The sequence below is a fragment of the Pleurodeles waltl genome, chromosome 4_1 (genome assembly GCF_031143425.1).
Source record: "Pleurodeles waltl isolate 20211129_DDA chromosome 4_1, aPleWal1.hap1.20221129, whole genome shotgun sequence".
Taxonomy (NCBI): Eukaryota; Metazoa; Chordata; class Amphibia; order Caudata; family Salamandridae; genus Pleurodeles; species Pleurodeles waltl.
This window is the reverse complement of record NC_090442.1, coordinates 570,733,983-570,750,700: the sequence shown is the minus strand read 5'-3', so window position 1 is coordinate 570,750,700 and position 16,718 is coordinate 570,733,983. Positions and strand designations below refer to the sequence as shown.

At 44.6% G+C, this 16,718-nt stretch overlaps 1 protein-coding gene across 1 annotated transcript in view; it reads left to right on the top strand.

Annotated features, from left to right (window-relative positions):
* IFRD1 (interferon related developmental regulator 1) overlaps positions 1-16,718 on the top strand; it is a 169,542-nt gene that overhangs the window by 24,232 nt on the left and 128,592 nt on the right. The window contains exons 5-6 of the mRNA XM_069228959.1: positions 5,009-5,166; positions 16,483-16,533. Coding sequence (XP_069085060.1) covers positions 5,009-5,166; positions 16,483-16,533 — 209 coding nt within the window. The remainder of the gene's footprint in view (positions 1-5,008; positions 5,167-16,482; positions 16,534-16,718) is intronic.

Below are 16,718 nucleotides of genomic sequence, written 5' to 3'. Positions count from 1 at the left end.
ACTGTAGATGCCAAAGCTACACGTGCTTAAGCCTTGAAGGTGGGGTTGCCCATTGGGGCTTGGGGAAGTGAGGTGTTATGCTTGACAAGGAGGGATACTGCAAAGATTCAGCTACAAAGTGCAAAAAAAACAAATTATGGAATGTAGATTGTGTTCAGTGTACAGCTCTTCGTTGCTTTACAAATAGATGTACTTGATATTCGGGATGATACGAAGTTAAAGGCAATTAATTACTTGTAAAACATCAAAAGTGTGGCATAAGCTATAAAATAAACCAATCCTGGTGTAAGCTCAAACGGGAGTAAATTTGCTACTAAATAGAGGCTACTCGTATGAAAGGCAATTTAGCTCTGTTAGCTTTACTCTGTGCTCGAATCTGTATGTGGGGTTATAGCTCCCTACACTGTGGGAGACTTGCCTTCGATGTCAATCTAAATATGTTCTCTAAGTAATGCTTTCTCTGGTGCTAGACGAGTCGCACAATTGTCTCCACTGATTGTGCTGCTGACAGCAGGCTAAAGAAGGTTAATAATAATTGCAAGGTCAAACGTGAGTGAGTTTATGGCAACCGCAGTGCTCTGAATTTTTGTTGACAGAATAAAAGGCAGTTGTTGTCCAGGCTCAAAGGAGCCGAATTTCTGACTGAAAATTGCAAGTAGAGGGCAGCAGACACTGGAAAGCCTCTTAACCTCTGGACAAAGTTTAGATTGAATTGAATCCCAAACGGTGCTGGCATTCTCATCTTAGCATTGTGAACCAGTCAGAAGGGGCTCCAAAATGCGTGACATGATACGGAGGCAAAACTTGAAATGTTAGTCTAAGCTGTCATGGGTGACACTTGGTAGGGCTTGCCCATCTCAGTATTGATAGGAGATGCATTTTGACAGTCTTTGCAATGCCATAGTTTAATATTTTGAAATCCATGGCCTGATTAACATGGGGATGGTGTAGATTTCTTTAAGACTGCTTCTTCGGGGGGGGGGGGGGGGGGGGGAGTCGAGGGGTCTTTATTGCTTTGGCAATGAGCAAGGAAAGTAAGCAGAGTGTGTTCGAAGAGAGCAGACTCAGATGCTGGGTTACACACATCCTCATGAAGAGGCTTGTTACCACAGAATGTCCAAGCTGATTTCTGTTTATTTCGAATAACACGGGAATTAATTAAAACACTATGTATTCCAGAGTTCATGCTGGTTGTTAAAATCACAACGGGAAGTAATTCAGATATATTCCAGTGTACCTTGCAAGAAGCGAATTGGTAAGTCGCTTACCTGATAAGTTCGAAGTAGTAAACCGAACACTGAAAGAGATTGATGATAAACTTGATCATATTGAAATCAATACATTTCTTAACGTTCTAGAACAAAATTGCATAGGAAAGCCCAGAAACAAAATGCCATTTTTCTTAGTAAGCTTCACCATGAGACTGCTTTGAACATCAGATAGGACTTACTGAATCAGTAACCGAGGAAGATGTTAAACTACCCATTAATGCTACAACAAAGTTCCACATCTCATTCCCCTGGCTCTAATTGCTTTCTGAGATAATAAATCCTTTCAGAAAGAACTAGTTCCTAAACTGAGCAGTCGCGGTATGGCAGTGTACAAAGTACTCATTTCAATAGGGACAATTGGTATATTTTTAAAAATCTAACAACGTTGGAATTGTGGCTATTTTAAGTACAGATTACAAAACGTTTATGTAAACCATTGCATTTTGCCAGCATGAGTTGATCTCAAATACCCAGACCATATCAGTTATTCTTAAATAATTAACTCATTCAAGTTATCAGTTACTGCTGTGCCACTAAATCACTTCGATGCTGAAAAGGCCCTTGATCTGGTGATTTAGTATTAGCCAAAAATAATCTGTGCCCATTTCTCCAGGCTGATAGTCTTACTGTGCTTCTGCCTATATGGATATATTTGTAGAGTATCTTTCAGCATTATGCATATAGCTGTCATGTCCCTGATATCCTTGTTCCTCACTATTTGCCCAGTATAGTGAATCACTCGCCATCTATCAGCATAGTGACAGTACTCCCAAGTTCTGATCTGCCACTGACCTCCACAATCATGGTGTTTGCTGATTAAATAGGGCTAGTCTCAGAACCCTGTCATCAACATCTTTTGTTGCAGAGTATAGAATAATTCTCTGCAATATCGAGATTACATTAATACCCAAAATACAGAAACTATTCTAATTAAGACTAATGACCGTATTCTGCCAGCAGAACTGAAATGACTAATTCTGAACTGTTTGACATCACCCATACATTTCACTAAGTATCCCGACACTACAACATTACTATTCTAGATAGTCAAAAAATAAAACTGAATATGGAACTCTAGAAGGCTTCCTCGTTATCTATTGTAGGATGTATTCATTTTCTAAGTGAATATACTCCCTCCCACACACCCATCCACCTCCTTCACCTTTGATTTTTTTTTTGGTCATTGCCTTGCTTCCTGGGCACATTTTTGGTAAAACATTCAACTTTCGAGCTAATCATTACATTAAGGCATGAAAATCATGATCTCCAGGTATAAACTGCCAAGATGGGGGTGGACGTTCCCTTGTTTTGAACATTGTTTTTGGCAGCTGTGGCTTTAGCTTTAAAATACAATATTCCTGAGGCAGCATTCATCAGTCTTTCTAGAAAATGTTTGGAGATGCAGGCTTATGAGGCTTTGATCCATTTTTTGTCAGAATTTAATTCTGTAATATGGGGCAGAGATTAGATATCAAGCCTACATGGGACATTGTGTTCATTGATCACCCTTGATCACTGAAATTCTTAAGATGGACTGGTGGTATAGGGAAATAATTTAGTAATTGATGTCAGAATGATTTAATGATCCTCTCTCCAATACACTGAATCCAAAGAATAGTTTTGTTCACTCAGCTCTATGTGGTCAGTCTACCTATTTTGGATAAATATTTCAACAGATCGTGTTTGCTATTTTGAGATTTCGGTGCGCACTGTGGCCCATAGCCTGACTTAGACTACCTTTGAAAATCTCTGTAATGAACTAATTGAAATCTGCCAATATGAAATTTGCCCTCCCCCTTTAGTCCTTCTGGGATTTCCATGAAACACTGCTGACAAAGTGAGGAAAATAAATCAGTATAATTATTGGATACTTTATTGCTTGAATAATTAAGTCACAAACTTGCAGTCCACAAAGGCCCCCTCGCCTATGGCTTAGTTTAATAAACTAAAACAGGTGATTTGCAAATCTGTTTAATGAGGTCACCAAATTCTTTTTTGTTTTTGTGTTGGGGGGCCTTTGATTGCCTCAGTAATAAGCACCTAAGTTTGTATTACTATCCTTTTATTTGCGTATAACTGATGAAAAGAATTCTAGATGCTTGTTTTCCACTATTCATCGTGTAGCGTGCAGCGTGATCTCACTGGGTAGTAATAGAGTTTTGCGTAACAGCAGTTACATGGATTTCCTTGGTTACATGGATAATTGCACTTTAGCCGATATGTTTCACTGAGAGCGAACTTCTGTTTCTTTTTGTGTCCGCTTTGTGCTCATGGCAGCAGTCGGCTCTTATACTTGAAACTGTTTTACTTTTCAGTTTGTGGCAAGAAAAGTCTGGTTAGGAGTTTAAAATGTTAATAGCTCTAACTCGAGCAAACTCAAGACACATTGCTTTGTGAATGCCTGTTTTTCATGGTGCCATACCATTTGGTCTAAATGCAGACCCCTTTCAGCTCTTATGGATCTATATTCGTTCTCCTGATGAGGTCATTGCAGCTTTGCTCAGTGGCAAGCCTCAACTGTCGAGGGTTAATTTGCCTTTCGGCTGCTAAAGTGAAATTTTTGCTTAACTAACCTCTTATCCTTATGTTAGGTAGGTACATTAAATAACCATTGGCAAAGCCAGTAGGTCTGAGTTATCGGCCAGCCTTGTCTGTCAGTGGTGGTTTTGGTTTCTTATGGTTCTTGCAAGATTGTTGGGGGTTGTGAGGCCTTTGTAAATCTAAAGTAAAACCTAAAAGCAAAACTGTTTTGTTTTTGGTCTCAAATCACAAATCGCTTTAGCTCCCTAGAGGTGAAGGCGACTGTTTGTGGGTACTACTTGTGAAAGAGCAGAATGTTGTCACTCCGTGAAGTTAGCCAAAGGGTGAAGTGGGCTGTCCTTATCCTGCATGCTGTAGTTGGCCAAAGAGAAATGTGACACATTAACAGACCAATGGGCGAAGAGGGCTGGCGTAAGTAGGTGTATTGTTCATATTTAAGTAAAATTCAAAAGATCTTTGCTAATGCCAGACCTAAAAACTAGTGTTCCGTAGTTTGGGCACTTAAATATTTCATGTAGTTACCTAGCTCCCTCGTCACGAGCCGCCTGGACAACGGCAACACCCTCTATGCTGGGACCACCGCTAAACTCCAAAAACGCCTGCAACGTATTCAAAACGCCTCGGCCCGCCTCATCCTCAACGTACCCCGCAACAGCCACATCTCCGCACACCTGAAACACCTGCATTGGCTCCCAGTCAGCAAAAGGATCACCTTCCGACTTCTCACCCACGCACACAAAGCCCTCCACAACAAGGGACCGGAATACCTCAACCGTCGCCTCAGCTTCTACGCCCCCACCCGTCTCCTCCGTTCCTCTGGCCTCGCGCTCGCTGCCGTCCCTCGCATCCGCCGCTCCACGACGGGTGGGAGGTCCTTCTCCTTCCTGGCAGCCAAGACCTGGAACACCCTCCCCACCAGCCTCAGGACCACCCAGGACCAATCCGCATTCCGGAGACTCCTCAAGACCTGGCTTTTCGAGCAGCAGTAACCCCCCTTCCCCCTAGCGCCTTGAGACCCGCACGGGTGAGTAGCGCGCTTTATAAATGTTAATGATTTGATTTTGATTTGAAAATGCATGCTTGTCTTTTAAACTTAGATCTGCTGAAGAAAGCTATTAATGTGTTCTCAATGATTTGTATGTAGATCTACAATTTCTGCACTTTTTAGTCAGTGACTTTTTTTCCCCCCCCCCAAGGTAAGCGTGAAGAACAGTGTGCAGCAGCTGCACTTGCATGCCTTCTCTGTGCCCAGATTGGACCAGGAATAGAAAGTGAGGATGTTTTTCGAACTCTTGGACCAATTCTAAAAAATATAGTCTGTGATGGAGCAGCCAATATTCAAGCCAGGCAGGCTGTAAGTATGTTTCAACGGACTATTCAGTGTTATATTTAATTAATGCCAACGGGGTGATATATTCTACTCCTGAACAATTGAGCCTTTGGGTTGACGTTGGGTGCATCTGAACCTCTGAAATATTGTCAGATTGTTAAACCGAATGTTAATAATGTGCTTGGTCAGCTCTAGTCAGTTTACTCATCGTGCACTGACCTTTTGTGAACTGCATTATTTTGAGTAGATATTTGCTCTTCACTCTGCTTACAAGTGACTCAGTTTCCAGAAGGTGCCCTTCAGAGGTGCTGTCAGTCTGTGGGATAAACTCCTTTTGATTCCCTTTCAACATAAGACGTTGACCTTCAGAGCTTGTGCACTCCACAATTTAGAACACTGTTCCTATCAAGCAAAAATGTGTAGGTTTTTCCCCTCTAACCTCCTTTTGTGACCATGCCTTACAGATTCCTTAATGAGTAAAGGAACAAACGTTGGCAAAGCAAAGAGTTTTTCCTTTGGGACCTGTTGGCTTTCCCACTTGCCTTTGTGTAGATGATGTGTATCATTGTTTAAAAAAGAAAAGTGGAGTGGGTGGGGAAGGATGGGTGTAGGAAGTTGGCTCTGTATGTGCTATTTCAAAGTAAGGAATAGCATGCACAGAGTCCAAGGGTTCCCCTTAGAGGTAAGATAGTGGCAAAAAGAGATAATACTAATGCTCTATTTTGTGGTAGTGTGGTCGAGCAGTAGGCTTATCCAAGGAGTAGTGTTAAGCATTTGTTGTACATACACACAGGCAATAAATGAGGAACACACACTCAGACAAATCCAGCCAATAGGTTTTGTTATAGAAAAATATATTTTCTTAGTTTATTTTAAGAACCACAGGTTCAAATTCTACATGTAATATCTCATTTGAAAGGTATTGCAGGTAAGTACTCTAGGAACTTTGAATAATTACAATAGCATATATACCTTTTACATAAAACACATTTAGCTGTTTTAAAAGTGGACACAGTGCAATTTTCACAGTTCCTGGGGGAGGTAAAGTAATGTTAGTTTTTGCAGGTAAGTGAACCACCTACGGGGTTCAGATTGGGGTCCAAGGTAGCCCACTGTTGGGGGTTCAGAGCAACCCCAAAGTCACCACACCAGCAGCTCCGGGCCGGTCAGGTGCAGAGTTCAAAGTGGTGCCCAAAACGCATAGGCTTCAATGGAGAGAAGGGGGTGCCCCGGTTCCAGTCTGCCAGCAGGTAAGTACCCGCGTCTTTGGAGGGCAGACCAGGGGGTTTTTGTAGGGCACCGGGGGGGCGACACAAGTCCACACAAAGTACACCCTCAGCAGCGCGGGGGCGGCCGGGTGCAGTGTGTAAACAAGCGTCGGGTTCTCTGTAGGTTTCAATGGGAGACCAAGGGGTCTCTTCAGCGGTGCAGGCAGGCAAGGGGGGGGCTCCTCGGGGTAGCCACCACCTGGGCAAGGGAGAGGGCCTCCTGGGGGTCACTCCTGCACAGAAGTTACGTTCCTTCAGGTACTGGGGGCTGCGGGTGCAGGGTCTTTTCCAGCCGTCAGGACTTTAGGTTCAGGCGGTCGCGGTCAGGGGGAGCCTCGGGATTCCCTCTGCAGGCGTCGCTGTGGGGGCTCAGGGGGACAACTTTGGTTACTCATGGTCTCGGAGTCGCCGGAGGGTCCTCCCTGAGGTGTTGGTTCTCCACCAGTCGAGTCGGGGTCGCCGGGTGCAGTGTCGCTAGTCTCACGCTTCTTGCAGGGATTTGCAGGGGTCTTTAAATCTGCTCCTCTGTAACAAAGTTGCAGTTCTTTTGGAGCAGTGCTGCTGTCCTCGGGAGTTTCTTGTCTTTCTTGAAGCAGGGCAGTCCTCTGAGGATTCAGAGGTCGCTCGTCCTTGGGAAAGCGTCGCTGGAGCAGGTTTCTTTGGAAGGCAGGAGACAGGCCGGTAGGACTGGGGCCAAAGCAGTTGGTGTCTTCTGTTCTTCCTCTGCAGGGGTTTTTCAGCTCAGCAGTCTTCTTGTAGTTTCAGGAATCTAAATTCTTAGGTTCAGGGAAGCCCTTAAATACTAAATTTAAGGGCGTGTTTAGGTCTGGGGGGTTAGTAGCCAATGGCTACTAGCCCTGAGGGTGGGTACACCCTCTTTGTGCCTCCTCCCAAGGGGAGGGGGTCACATTCCTATTCCTATTGGGGGAATCCTCCTTCTACAAGATGGAGGATTTCTAAGTCAGTCACCTCAGCTCAGGACACCTTAGGGGCTGTCCTGACTGGCCAGTGACTCCTCCTTGTTTTTCTCATTATCTCTCCTGGACTTGCCGCCAAAAGTGGGGTCTGGGTCCAGGGGCTGGGCATCTCCACTAGCTGGAGTGCCCTGGGGCATTGTAACACGAAGCTTGAGCCTTTGAAGCTCACTGCTAGGTGTTAGTTCCTGCAGGGGGGAGGTGTGAAGCACCTCCACCCAGAGCAGGCTTTGTTTCTGTCCTCAGAGAGCACAAAGGCTCTCACCGCATGAGGTCAGAAACTCGTCTCTCAGCAGCAGGCTGGCAGAGACTAGTCAGTCCTGCACTGAACAATTGGGTAAAATACAGGGGGCATCTTTAAGATGCTCTCTGTGTGCATTTTGTAATAAATCCAACACTGGCATCTGTGTGGGTTTATTATTCTGAGAAGTTTGATACTAAACTTCCCAGTATTCAGTGTAGCCATTATGGAGCTGTGGAGTTCGTTTTTGACACTCCCAGACCATATACTCTTATGGCTACCCTGCACTTACAATGTCTAAGGTTTTGCTTAGACACTGTAGGGGCATAGTGCTCATGCACTGGTGCCCTCACCTATGGTATAGTGCAACCTGCCTTAGGGCTGTAAGGCCTACTAGAGGGGTGACTTATCTATACTGCATAGGCAGTGTGAGGTTGGCATGGCACCCTGAGGGGAGTGCCATGTCGACTTACTCGTTTTGTTCTCATCAGCACACACAAGCTGGCAAGCAGTGTCTGTGCTGAGTGAGGGGTCCCCAGGGTGGCATAAGATATGCTGCAGCCCTTAGAGACCTTCCCTGGCATCAGGGCCCTTGGTACCAGCGGTACCAGTTACAAGGGACTTATCTGGATGCCAGGGTGTGCCAATTGTGGAATCAAAAGTAAATTTTAGGTGAAAGAACACTGGTGCTGGGGCCAGGTTAGCAGGGTCCCAGCACACTTCTCATTCAAGTCCGCATCATTATCAGGCAAAAAGTGGGGGGGTAACTGCAACATGGAGCCATTTCTTTACAATGGGGAAATAAAGCACATGGATGCGGTGGGAGAAGCACTAGAGCACAATGGAAGTACATAGAACCAGGGGATTAAAAAGTCTAGCAGACATGTGAAGAATGCTTAATTCTATTAGGGACACGGAGGTGGGAATTATGCTCCTTTAGTGAATAAATCACAGCAGCTCATTAAAACACTTGAAACCGAAAACTAAATACCCCAATCATTGGGCCTCATCCTTGTATATAGGCTCCTTTCGTCATCGTCCTCCCTCTTTTCGAATGCATCAACCTGAGTCCAACAGAAAACGTAAAACATCAACCTGCCCACCACAACAGTGAATCCAGCTCGACAGGCAGGACTTTCATGCAGCAATTCAACAGAACATCAACCCTCGATCCTTTTGTCAAGATAACATGCACTTATTATCCGTTCCTGAGGAAAAATACAAAATGAGGAAAAACATCAAATCATAAGTTAAACCATCTTTGGGAAATTTCAAAATAAATGTGATTAAATCGGATGCTAATCAATATCACTAATATTCTGAAAGTACGTTATAGATTTAAGTCTTGTTCTTGCAGGTGGGATAATCCTCTCATCCAAGAAAGAGGAATAGAAAAACTGTCCCTGCCAGCCGAATAAAGCATGGAGGGAGCAACCTGTAAAATGTTCTTCCCTATGAACATTTTACAGGTTGCTCCCTCCATGCTTAACACATACAAAGTGTGCGAAGCCGACTGGGCAGAAAATATGCTCTGATCAGGTCTGTGTGGCACCAGAAAGGAAGAGGATGGATTCCTGGAAGCAAGTGATGCACCCACTCAGGATCCTCGCTACAAGGATAATCTAGCCTAGTTGTGGGCATATGAAGATTCTCAAATGCTCAGTCACAATTATCAGTAACAAAAGAAGTAAAATCACTTTTCTCCAACTGCTGCAGCAACGTAAGTACTATGGTGACAGGAGCATGAGGCCCCATGAATGGGCAAGACACTGGACTACTGGGCTCATGGGTTAAGTAGTTTTAGGTTTCAAGGTTTTCAATTGGCTGCTGTGATTCTTTCAGTAAAGAGAGAAGCGTATCCCAAGCCTCTATTCCTGACTTACAATCATGGGATGGCAAAGAGCAGCATATGGACTGGGTGCAGTGGTAAGGCAGAGAAACAGTGGGAAGGAGGGGAGGAGTGAAACACAAAAGGGATACAGCTGGATAACACAGGCTTTTTAAAACATATTTTCTATTAAAAACAAAAGCTTAGAAAAGATAGCCACAGTTAACAGTTTAAATATGTTCGATGGCATGTGTAGCTGCAGATACACATGCTGTGCATAGTCCGCCATCTGGTGTTGGGCTCGGAGTGTTACAAGTTGTTTTTCTTTGAAGAAGTCTTTTCGAGTCACGAGACCGAGGGACTCCTCCCATTTCAAGTCCATTGCGCATGGGCGTCGACTCCATCTTAGATTGTTTTGCCCGCAGAGGGTGAGGTAGGAGTTGTGTATGCTAGTAATAGTGCTCATGCAATGGAGTGAATGCATATGTACATAATAAAGTTTTAAGTAATATATTTACAAATGTACAAATGTTTAAGATCTACTTCTAAACGGCTGCAGGCTCCCGGGGAGGCAGGTGGGCGCATGTGAATCTGCAGCGACTAATGCCACGAACAGATGTACACTGGGTTTTTTGGGTACCCACTCCCTTTTTAAATTCACTTTTCTGCGAATATATAGCAATCCATGTCTTTTTCCATCTCTAACATAACTTGTGCTTAAGCAAAAAAAAGTTGCCTAAATGTGATTAGTGGAAGAACATAAAAAGCTAATGCTCAAGGGGTGGACAAACACAAGATGGTCAAGGTAAGCCATCCAAAAAGAAGCAGGCAGATAAGTGATAATTAGTCAAACTACAAACTATTCAGCCGTTTTTTTGACCCAATTAGTTCATTGTTAGAAACTGGGTGTCTGGTTGGCAAAAGTATGCCTTCTGTCCTAGCAGGAAGCACAAGCCTAATCATAAGTCACAAATGCCCTAAATTAACCAGTGCTCATATCCTGGTAGCTTGGCACAGAGCAATCAGGCTTAACTTTGAGGCAATGTGTAAAGTGTTCAAAACTTCAAACAGTAATGGAGTGAGACAGCACACCTGGTAAGAAAAATAGAACCTAATTTATTGAATAAACCCAAAAGTGGAAAATCCAATAGGTAGAAATTGAAATATGAATCTTTAAAAAATAAACTGTGAAATACTGCTTAGAAGCAAGCGCCAACCGGGCATACCTAGTTGCACCAGACCGGCCTAAGTTAAAAGTTCAGGCTGAATACAGTGGAGCGAGAGCCAGCTACAAGTGACCCAGTGAGGCCCATTGAACAGAAGTACCTTAATCCTGGTTGCTGCGATTTATGTGGGCAACCGGCTGAAGCGATGTGTTGATTCCCACAGTGGAGGTGATGCATCAGTCCTTTCCACGCAGTAGTGAATATGTTTATTTTCTCTACTAAGAGGTGATGTCTGGCTGGTCCGAAGGCGATGCACTGAGGTTGAGCCACGCACTGGTGAGATGTCAACTCTGATCTGCGCAAGGGGGGGGGGGACTGATTCATGCGCAGCAGCATCTTTTGACTAAAACAGCTCTTTATACACACTTTCAAGGGCCTAGGACTGGTGGATTGGCATCCCTTGACAGGACTAAGTTGGCAGAGTCCCGGTGCTGTTGCGTATGAGTTGGAAGTCTCTGTCCATGAGGCATCCGAAAACAGGAGGCAAGCCAGCAAGTCCTTAGTCACTTTGGTCCTGTGTTGGAGAGTAGCAGTCTTTTCAGCACTGATGTCCTTTTGGGCTGTGTATTCTTTCAGGAAGTAGTGTACTGAGTTGGTGGTGTCTGGGGTCCACTAGTTATACCCAGTGAAGTGGGGAAGACTTAAGAGGCCTTTGAAGTACTGAGTCCCTGCCCTCATACCCTAGCTCCAGACTCACTATGGGGGTGGAGGGATATGTAGCCCTTTGTGTGGGGACAGGACACAGACTATTCTGGTGTCAGCTCTGCCCGCCCATCAGGATGTGGATGGCCCATCTGTCACACCTAAGCTCCCTTTGACTCAAAGCCCTGCTCCCCTCCCCCACCACCCACCCCTCTAGGGCACAGCTGGTATACTTTACTGGGGGCGTAAGTAAATCAAATATGCCAATTGTGGATAAGCCAATGTTACCATGTTTGTAGCAGTGAGCGCATGCACTTTGGTTGTTTACTTTAGGACTCTAGGCACTTTAACTGCTAAATTCAGCAAAATGGGAGAAAGGCAAAGTTTGGTAATGACCCTGCAGAAAGAACCAGGTCCAGCACTTGTGAATTATTTTAGCCCATTAGAATTAAGTGTCCAAGTTAAAGATGGTTAATTGTGGTAAGATTGTAACTGAGTGGACCTCCTATGTGGAACTTGCATGCTTTCATTATTGCACCACACCACCTCCCTGAATGACATCAGCACTGACAGTGTTTGTTGGGTGAAAGAAAATGACAAAAGAAAATGACAAGTCAAAACTCTGGCTCAGGAAGAAGCAGAGAAAAGGGAAATCCAGAAAGAGAAAGCCGAAGATCTGTCACCACTCTGAGCAATCTTGCCTTTACTGGAGCATCAGCAACAACACCTTCAGCACAGACATGCTCGCTGTCGAAGGGCTTTAAGTGCCAACATTGACACTGGCAATCCCAGGTGCCATTCGCTACAGTACTGCTGCCCTCAACATCTGCTCCATCAACACAAAGGCTTCCATCCATGACTTCAGGAGCGTCACTGACCAATGGCAACACCTGACACTAATGACCATCTTTGATGTTGAGACACTATCCCATCTCTGCACTGAGCATGTATGTCACTTTTATTGACCTTGATCGACAGGGTGGTCAACGTCTAGGTACTAAACAGTCTGCCCACTTTTTCTGTTTACTCTGGTGCAGTTGTCCCTATGGAAGAACTACTAATTTTGCAGTAATACAGATTAGTCATTCCAGCAGAGGTTCCGTTCCACAAACCTTTGCTGCTTCTCAACTCCTGAGTGCCACACCAGTTCATTGCTCCACCGGCTCCAGTAACACATTTGCCAAAAACTCAAATTTCGCTGGTTTGGAGATCATCAGTCTGAGATCTCTAATCACCCATGTGCTCTTCATCGAAAATACAGGAGAGCACTCTACCTGCAGATTTCATAGCTCTGATTCTTGGTACATGCTGAGTTTGCCTCCATCTTCCCCATTATGTTCCTTGCCAGTGGACGATGTCTTTACTCTCCAAGATATTAGATGTGCGTCAGACTAAAACAGTGGTGCCTCACATCAGTCTATCCTAATGGAGACCTTACAACCTAGCGCCTCTCCAAGACTGTTCTATCGTTAGTCAGGCTTCACTGGAAGTGTTTTAACAGCAGCCATTGACTACTCTGCCTCCTTCAGTAATGTGAAACTGCCCAGCAAGACACTGATTCTTTGCCAAGCACAGAAACTTGACTGATAGTCCCTGCAGTCCATAAAATGTATCCATCTGGGCCATAGATCTCAGCACCCCTGGCGGGGAGAGAGCAAAAAGGTGGATGTGAGCAGGAATGTTGTGCAGTATGAACTGCCCTTAAATCAGGCACTTTTTGGCTGTGATTATTAAACTGAGAATATTTGCTCACATTTGCAGGACAAGTAGTCTCCAACCAGATCTATAAATGCAGCCATTGACACGCTTGACCTAGTGATAACCACACTGTCGTAGCATCACACTAAGAAATGCATCATGGCTTCATCTCTTAATACCTGAAGCACAATTAAAAATAATGAATCTGCCATTTTTGGTCCTGTCTGCCGCATTATGCATGCACATATGAAATGAAGAATTAGAGGATGAAAGTTGCTCTTAAATTGGTGGGACTGCAGGAGCAAACTATTGTCATTCACATTTTCGACACGGACACCAGGCAACATCAGCGGGATCTGCACTGAATTAAGACCAACATTGGGCCTGAGACAAGCGTTAACATTGCAACCAGATCTATCCACAGCATCAAAGGAGCCCAAGTGTTCTGTGGTTCTTAGGGATGCTTACTTTGACGATGCATACTAGTGGTACAAACTTAACTTAAACGTGGTACATAGTGGTAAAGCATCATACATAGTTTGAGTCATACATAATTTAATACCTGAGTGAATACTTAAATTGCTGGTGTAAAAAAATAAGTTGAAAATATGTACTTTATTCACTCCAGGCCTGATTTAGAACTTGGCTAAGGCTCTGTCATATACATGACCGAAATCCCGTCCACTGTATTACTGTCCCCATAGAATATAAAGGGATCATTATGCAGCAGATGTCATGTGGCATGTCATGTTCGTGACAGTATTGCCCTTCACCAGGTTCTAAATCAGGCCCTTTGTCAAAGCACAATAATCTACTCTCCCAGCATTCCTACCTGTGTAGGAAGCCGGCTGTTTATATAGTGGGCCAAAATTAGCTACACTGCAGAGTCCAAGCAATCCCAAATGCTTTTTTGGGTAGGGCGCTGTGGTTGAGCAGTTGGGTATTTCAAAGGGTAGTGCTAAGCATGTAAGGCACACACTCAGTAAATGAGACTCACAAATCCAACACCAATTTATAAAAACACATGCTTTTATATCTGTTTACATACTAAGATCACTGGAATCAGGTGAGTACTTTTCGAGATAGGAATTTTTTACAGTTTCCAAAAGTTGACAGTGTAGTTTTTGGGCACTCTAATGTCTCCCTATTGGGGCGGGGGGGGCATGTACTACATTCAGGAACTACACAGCTACCTGTTGGATTATTCTCCAGGACTTAATGTGAGTATGGGGCAGGGTCCAAGGCCAGACCAACAGGTCACCTCGGGAGCCTCTGGCGGCGCGTCTGGGTGCAGAGGTGTTTGGGCTTCCCATTTTATTTTAATGGGAAATGGTCAGGTTGGAAAGTTGCTGCAAGCTGTGACTGGAAGGCCAGTCTGCGGCAACCCACAGGGGAGTTTGACCCTTGAAGTCTGTGGGCATATGGGGTCACCGTCAGCCCACTTCTCCTTGAGCTGTGGGGCTTGAGTTCAGTGGTGTCTTTTGGTATCTGGTGCTGGAATTAGTTGTTTGAAGTCGGGCCTACAGAAACAGTCTGCCGGTGTGGACTGGTGGGGGTCCAGTCTGACCAAGCCAACAAGTGGGCTCAGTTTGCACGAGGCTTGGTTCTCTTTTCCTCAGTCCATGGTGGACAGGTGCAGAGGTGTCCTTAGGGGTCTGATTTATGTCTCCTGGTCACTTGCGGTTGCAGGGGGTGGGGGTAGGATCTGCAGAAACAGGCTGCAGGTGCTGTCTCCAAGTCCACAGTGGGCAAACTCTGGGTGGGCTTTGTATCTGGAGGGCCTCAGGACCACGCTGACACCATTGTCCCACTTCCACTCAGGTGCAGTGGTGATGTTCAGTGCCTGGTTTTTGGTGGTCCCTGTCCTCAGTTCTTTCTTAGTGCTTGTGGATGCGGGGAGCAGCTCATACTCAAAGGGAGTTCTTCCTGGCAATTTGCAAAGCACTGGCAGTTCTCCCAGCATCTTGGAGGCTGCAGGGGTGGAACAGGTCAGATGCTCCTCGAGGGTCTGTTGCAGCAGGATGGCAGTTGGTGCCAAGTCAGTGGTGCTACTCAGTTCTTAGGTTCAGCAGGTTTCCTGACACCATGTGTCCAGCAAAGATCTGGTATCGGGGGGCGGGGGTCCCCTAAATACTTGAGTTAGGTGGTGAAGGGTAGTAGCCAGTGGGCTACTTACACGTGGGTCACTACACCCCAGGTCACTTTCTGTGGCGAGTGGGCATCACCCTGTCCAGAGGTCCTAAGTTCCACCACACAAGATGGTGGAATTTGCTAGGTGGAGTCGACTTCAGGCTGTCCACCCTACGGGTGTGCCCAGCCTAGAAATGTGACACGCTTCTTGCATAGCTAATTTTCCCACCCGTCTTGTTTTGGAGAAGGGGCACTGGGGACCTGGTTAGCAGGAACAGTGCACTTCAGTTTAAGTTGCATTGAAAAAACAGGCAAATTGGAGATCAATCTTACAATCCCAGTGTTCAGATTTATTTTTTGGGAAGGACTAAAATAGTCTTCCCATCAAAAGGCCTGCTGCTTCATGGGAGTTAAATCTGGCTCCTTCTAAACTTATGGGTCCCACTTTTGAGCCCATTCAGAGGACCTCTTTGCAGCAGCTTACCTGGAAATTGGCTATGAGTTGATATTACATTGTGAAGGAGTTAGTGAGGTACAGGATCCATAAGCTGAGCTGTACTTTATTTTCAATCAAAGCAGGGCACTGTTACACACATCCCACTTTTCTAACTGAAGTTGTATCCAATTCATTTTAACAAAGCAATTTATGTTCCTGTTGTCTTCCAACCATCTCCAGCAGCAAGATTAGACCACAACAGGGTCCTGAACTTTTATTTAGATAAAACTAAATATGGAGACAACCCTTTGAGTGCTAAATTGTGGTCTACGGCCAGGATTGGCATCCTCAAAGCAGACGTCTACTTTATGGATTTCTCCTGCATTACATGTTCAAACTGCAAAGTGTGGCCCACTAGTTGAAATTACTGCTGTTCCCTACAAAGGCTGCTGCCTAGAAGCCAGCAGTTCTTTGGATCTTGCTGTGCCGCGCTTGTGAAGTGCCAGTCATGGAGCATTATTGGAAGTAAGGACCAGGGTCAGGGGCTGTTTTAACAAGAAAAATTGGTAAGGGCTGCTATGATAAGATGAGGAAAGATATCCATAATCCTTGTTTTCAGTCAAATCATGTAATCTAATGCTGTGTTGAAGGTCATTTTAGAGGTTCAGTAAACATTAATCTCAGGTTAGTTAACACACTTTCCTGCATTTGTCCATGTTCTACAAGACCTCAAAATGGTGTCAGACTTTCCATAAACTATCACAAGTAGATAAGTTTATGAACTTTCTACTCCTGCACAAATTAAATGCAAAGGGTGGATTCACTTGAAATGTGCGCTTGCTTTACATTAGATTTAAAGTAATTTTATAAAGTAGTGTTTTTTTTTTCTTGTTTCAGTGCGCAGACACGTTTGGCCTTTGCTGTTTCATTGCTACTGACGATATAATTGTAAGTAATTTCTGTCCTATGTGTTAGCTCATTAATTGAAGTTTTATCTGTGTAATGGTTCATTCATAAATCTCAATGTGCTACATGTGCAATGCCCTCACACAATTGCTAAATGCCATAGGCGATAGACATTTAGAAAATTGTTTATCTTGGTCTGTAGTAAAGTAAACCTAGAACTCATCTTG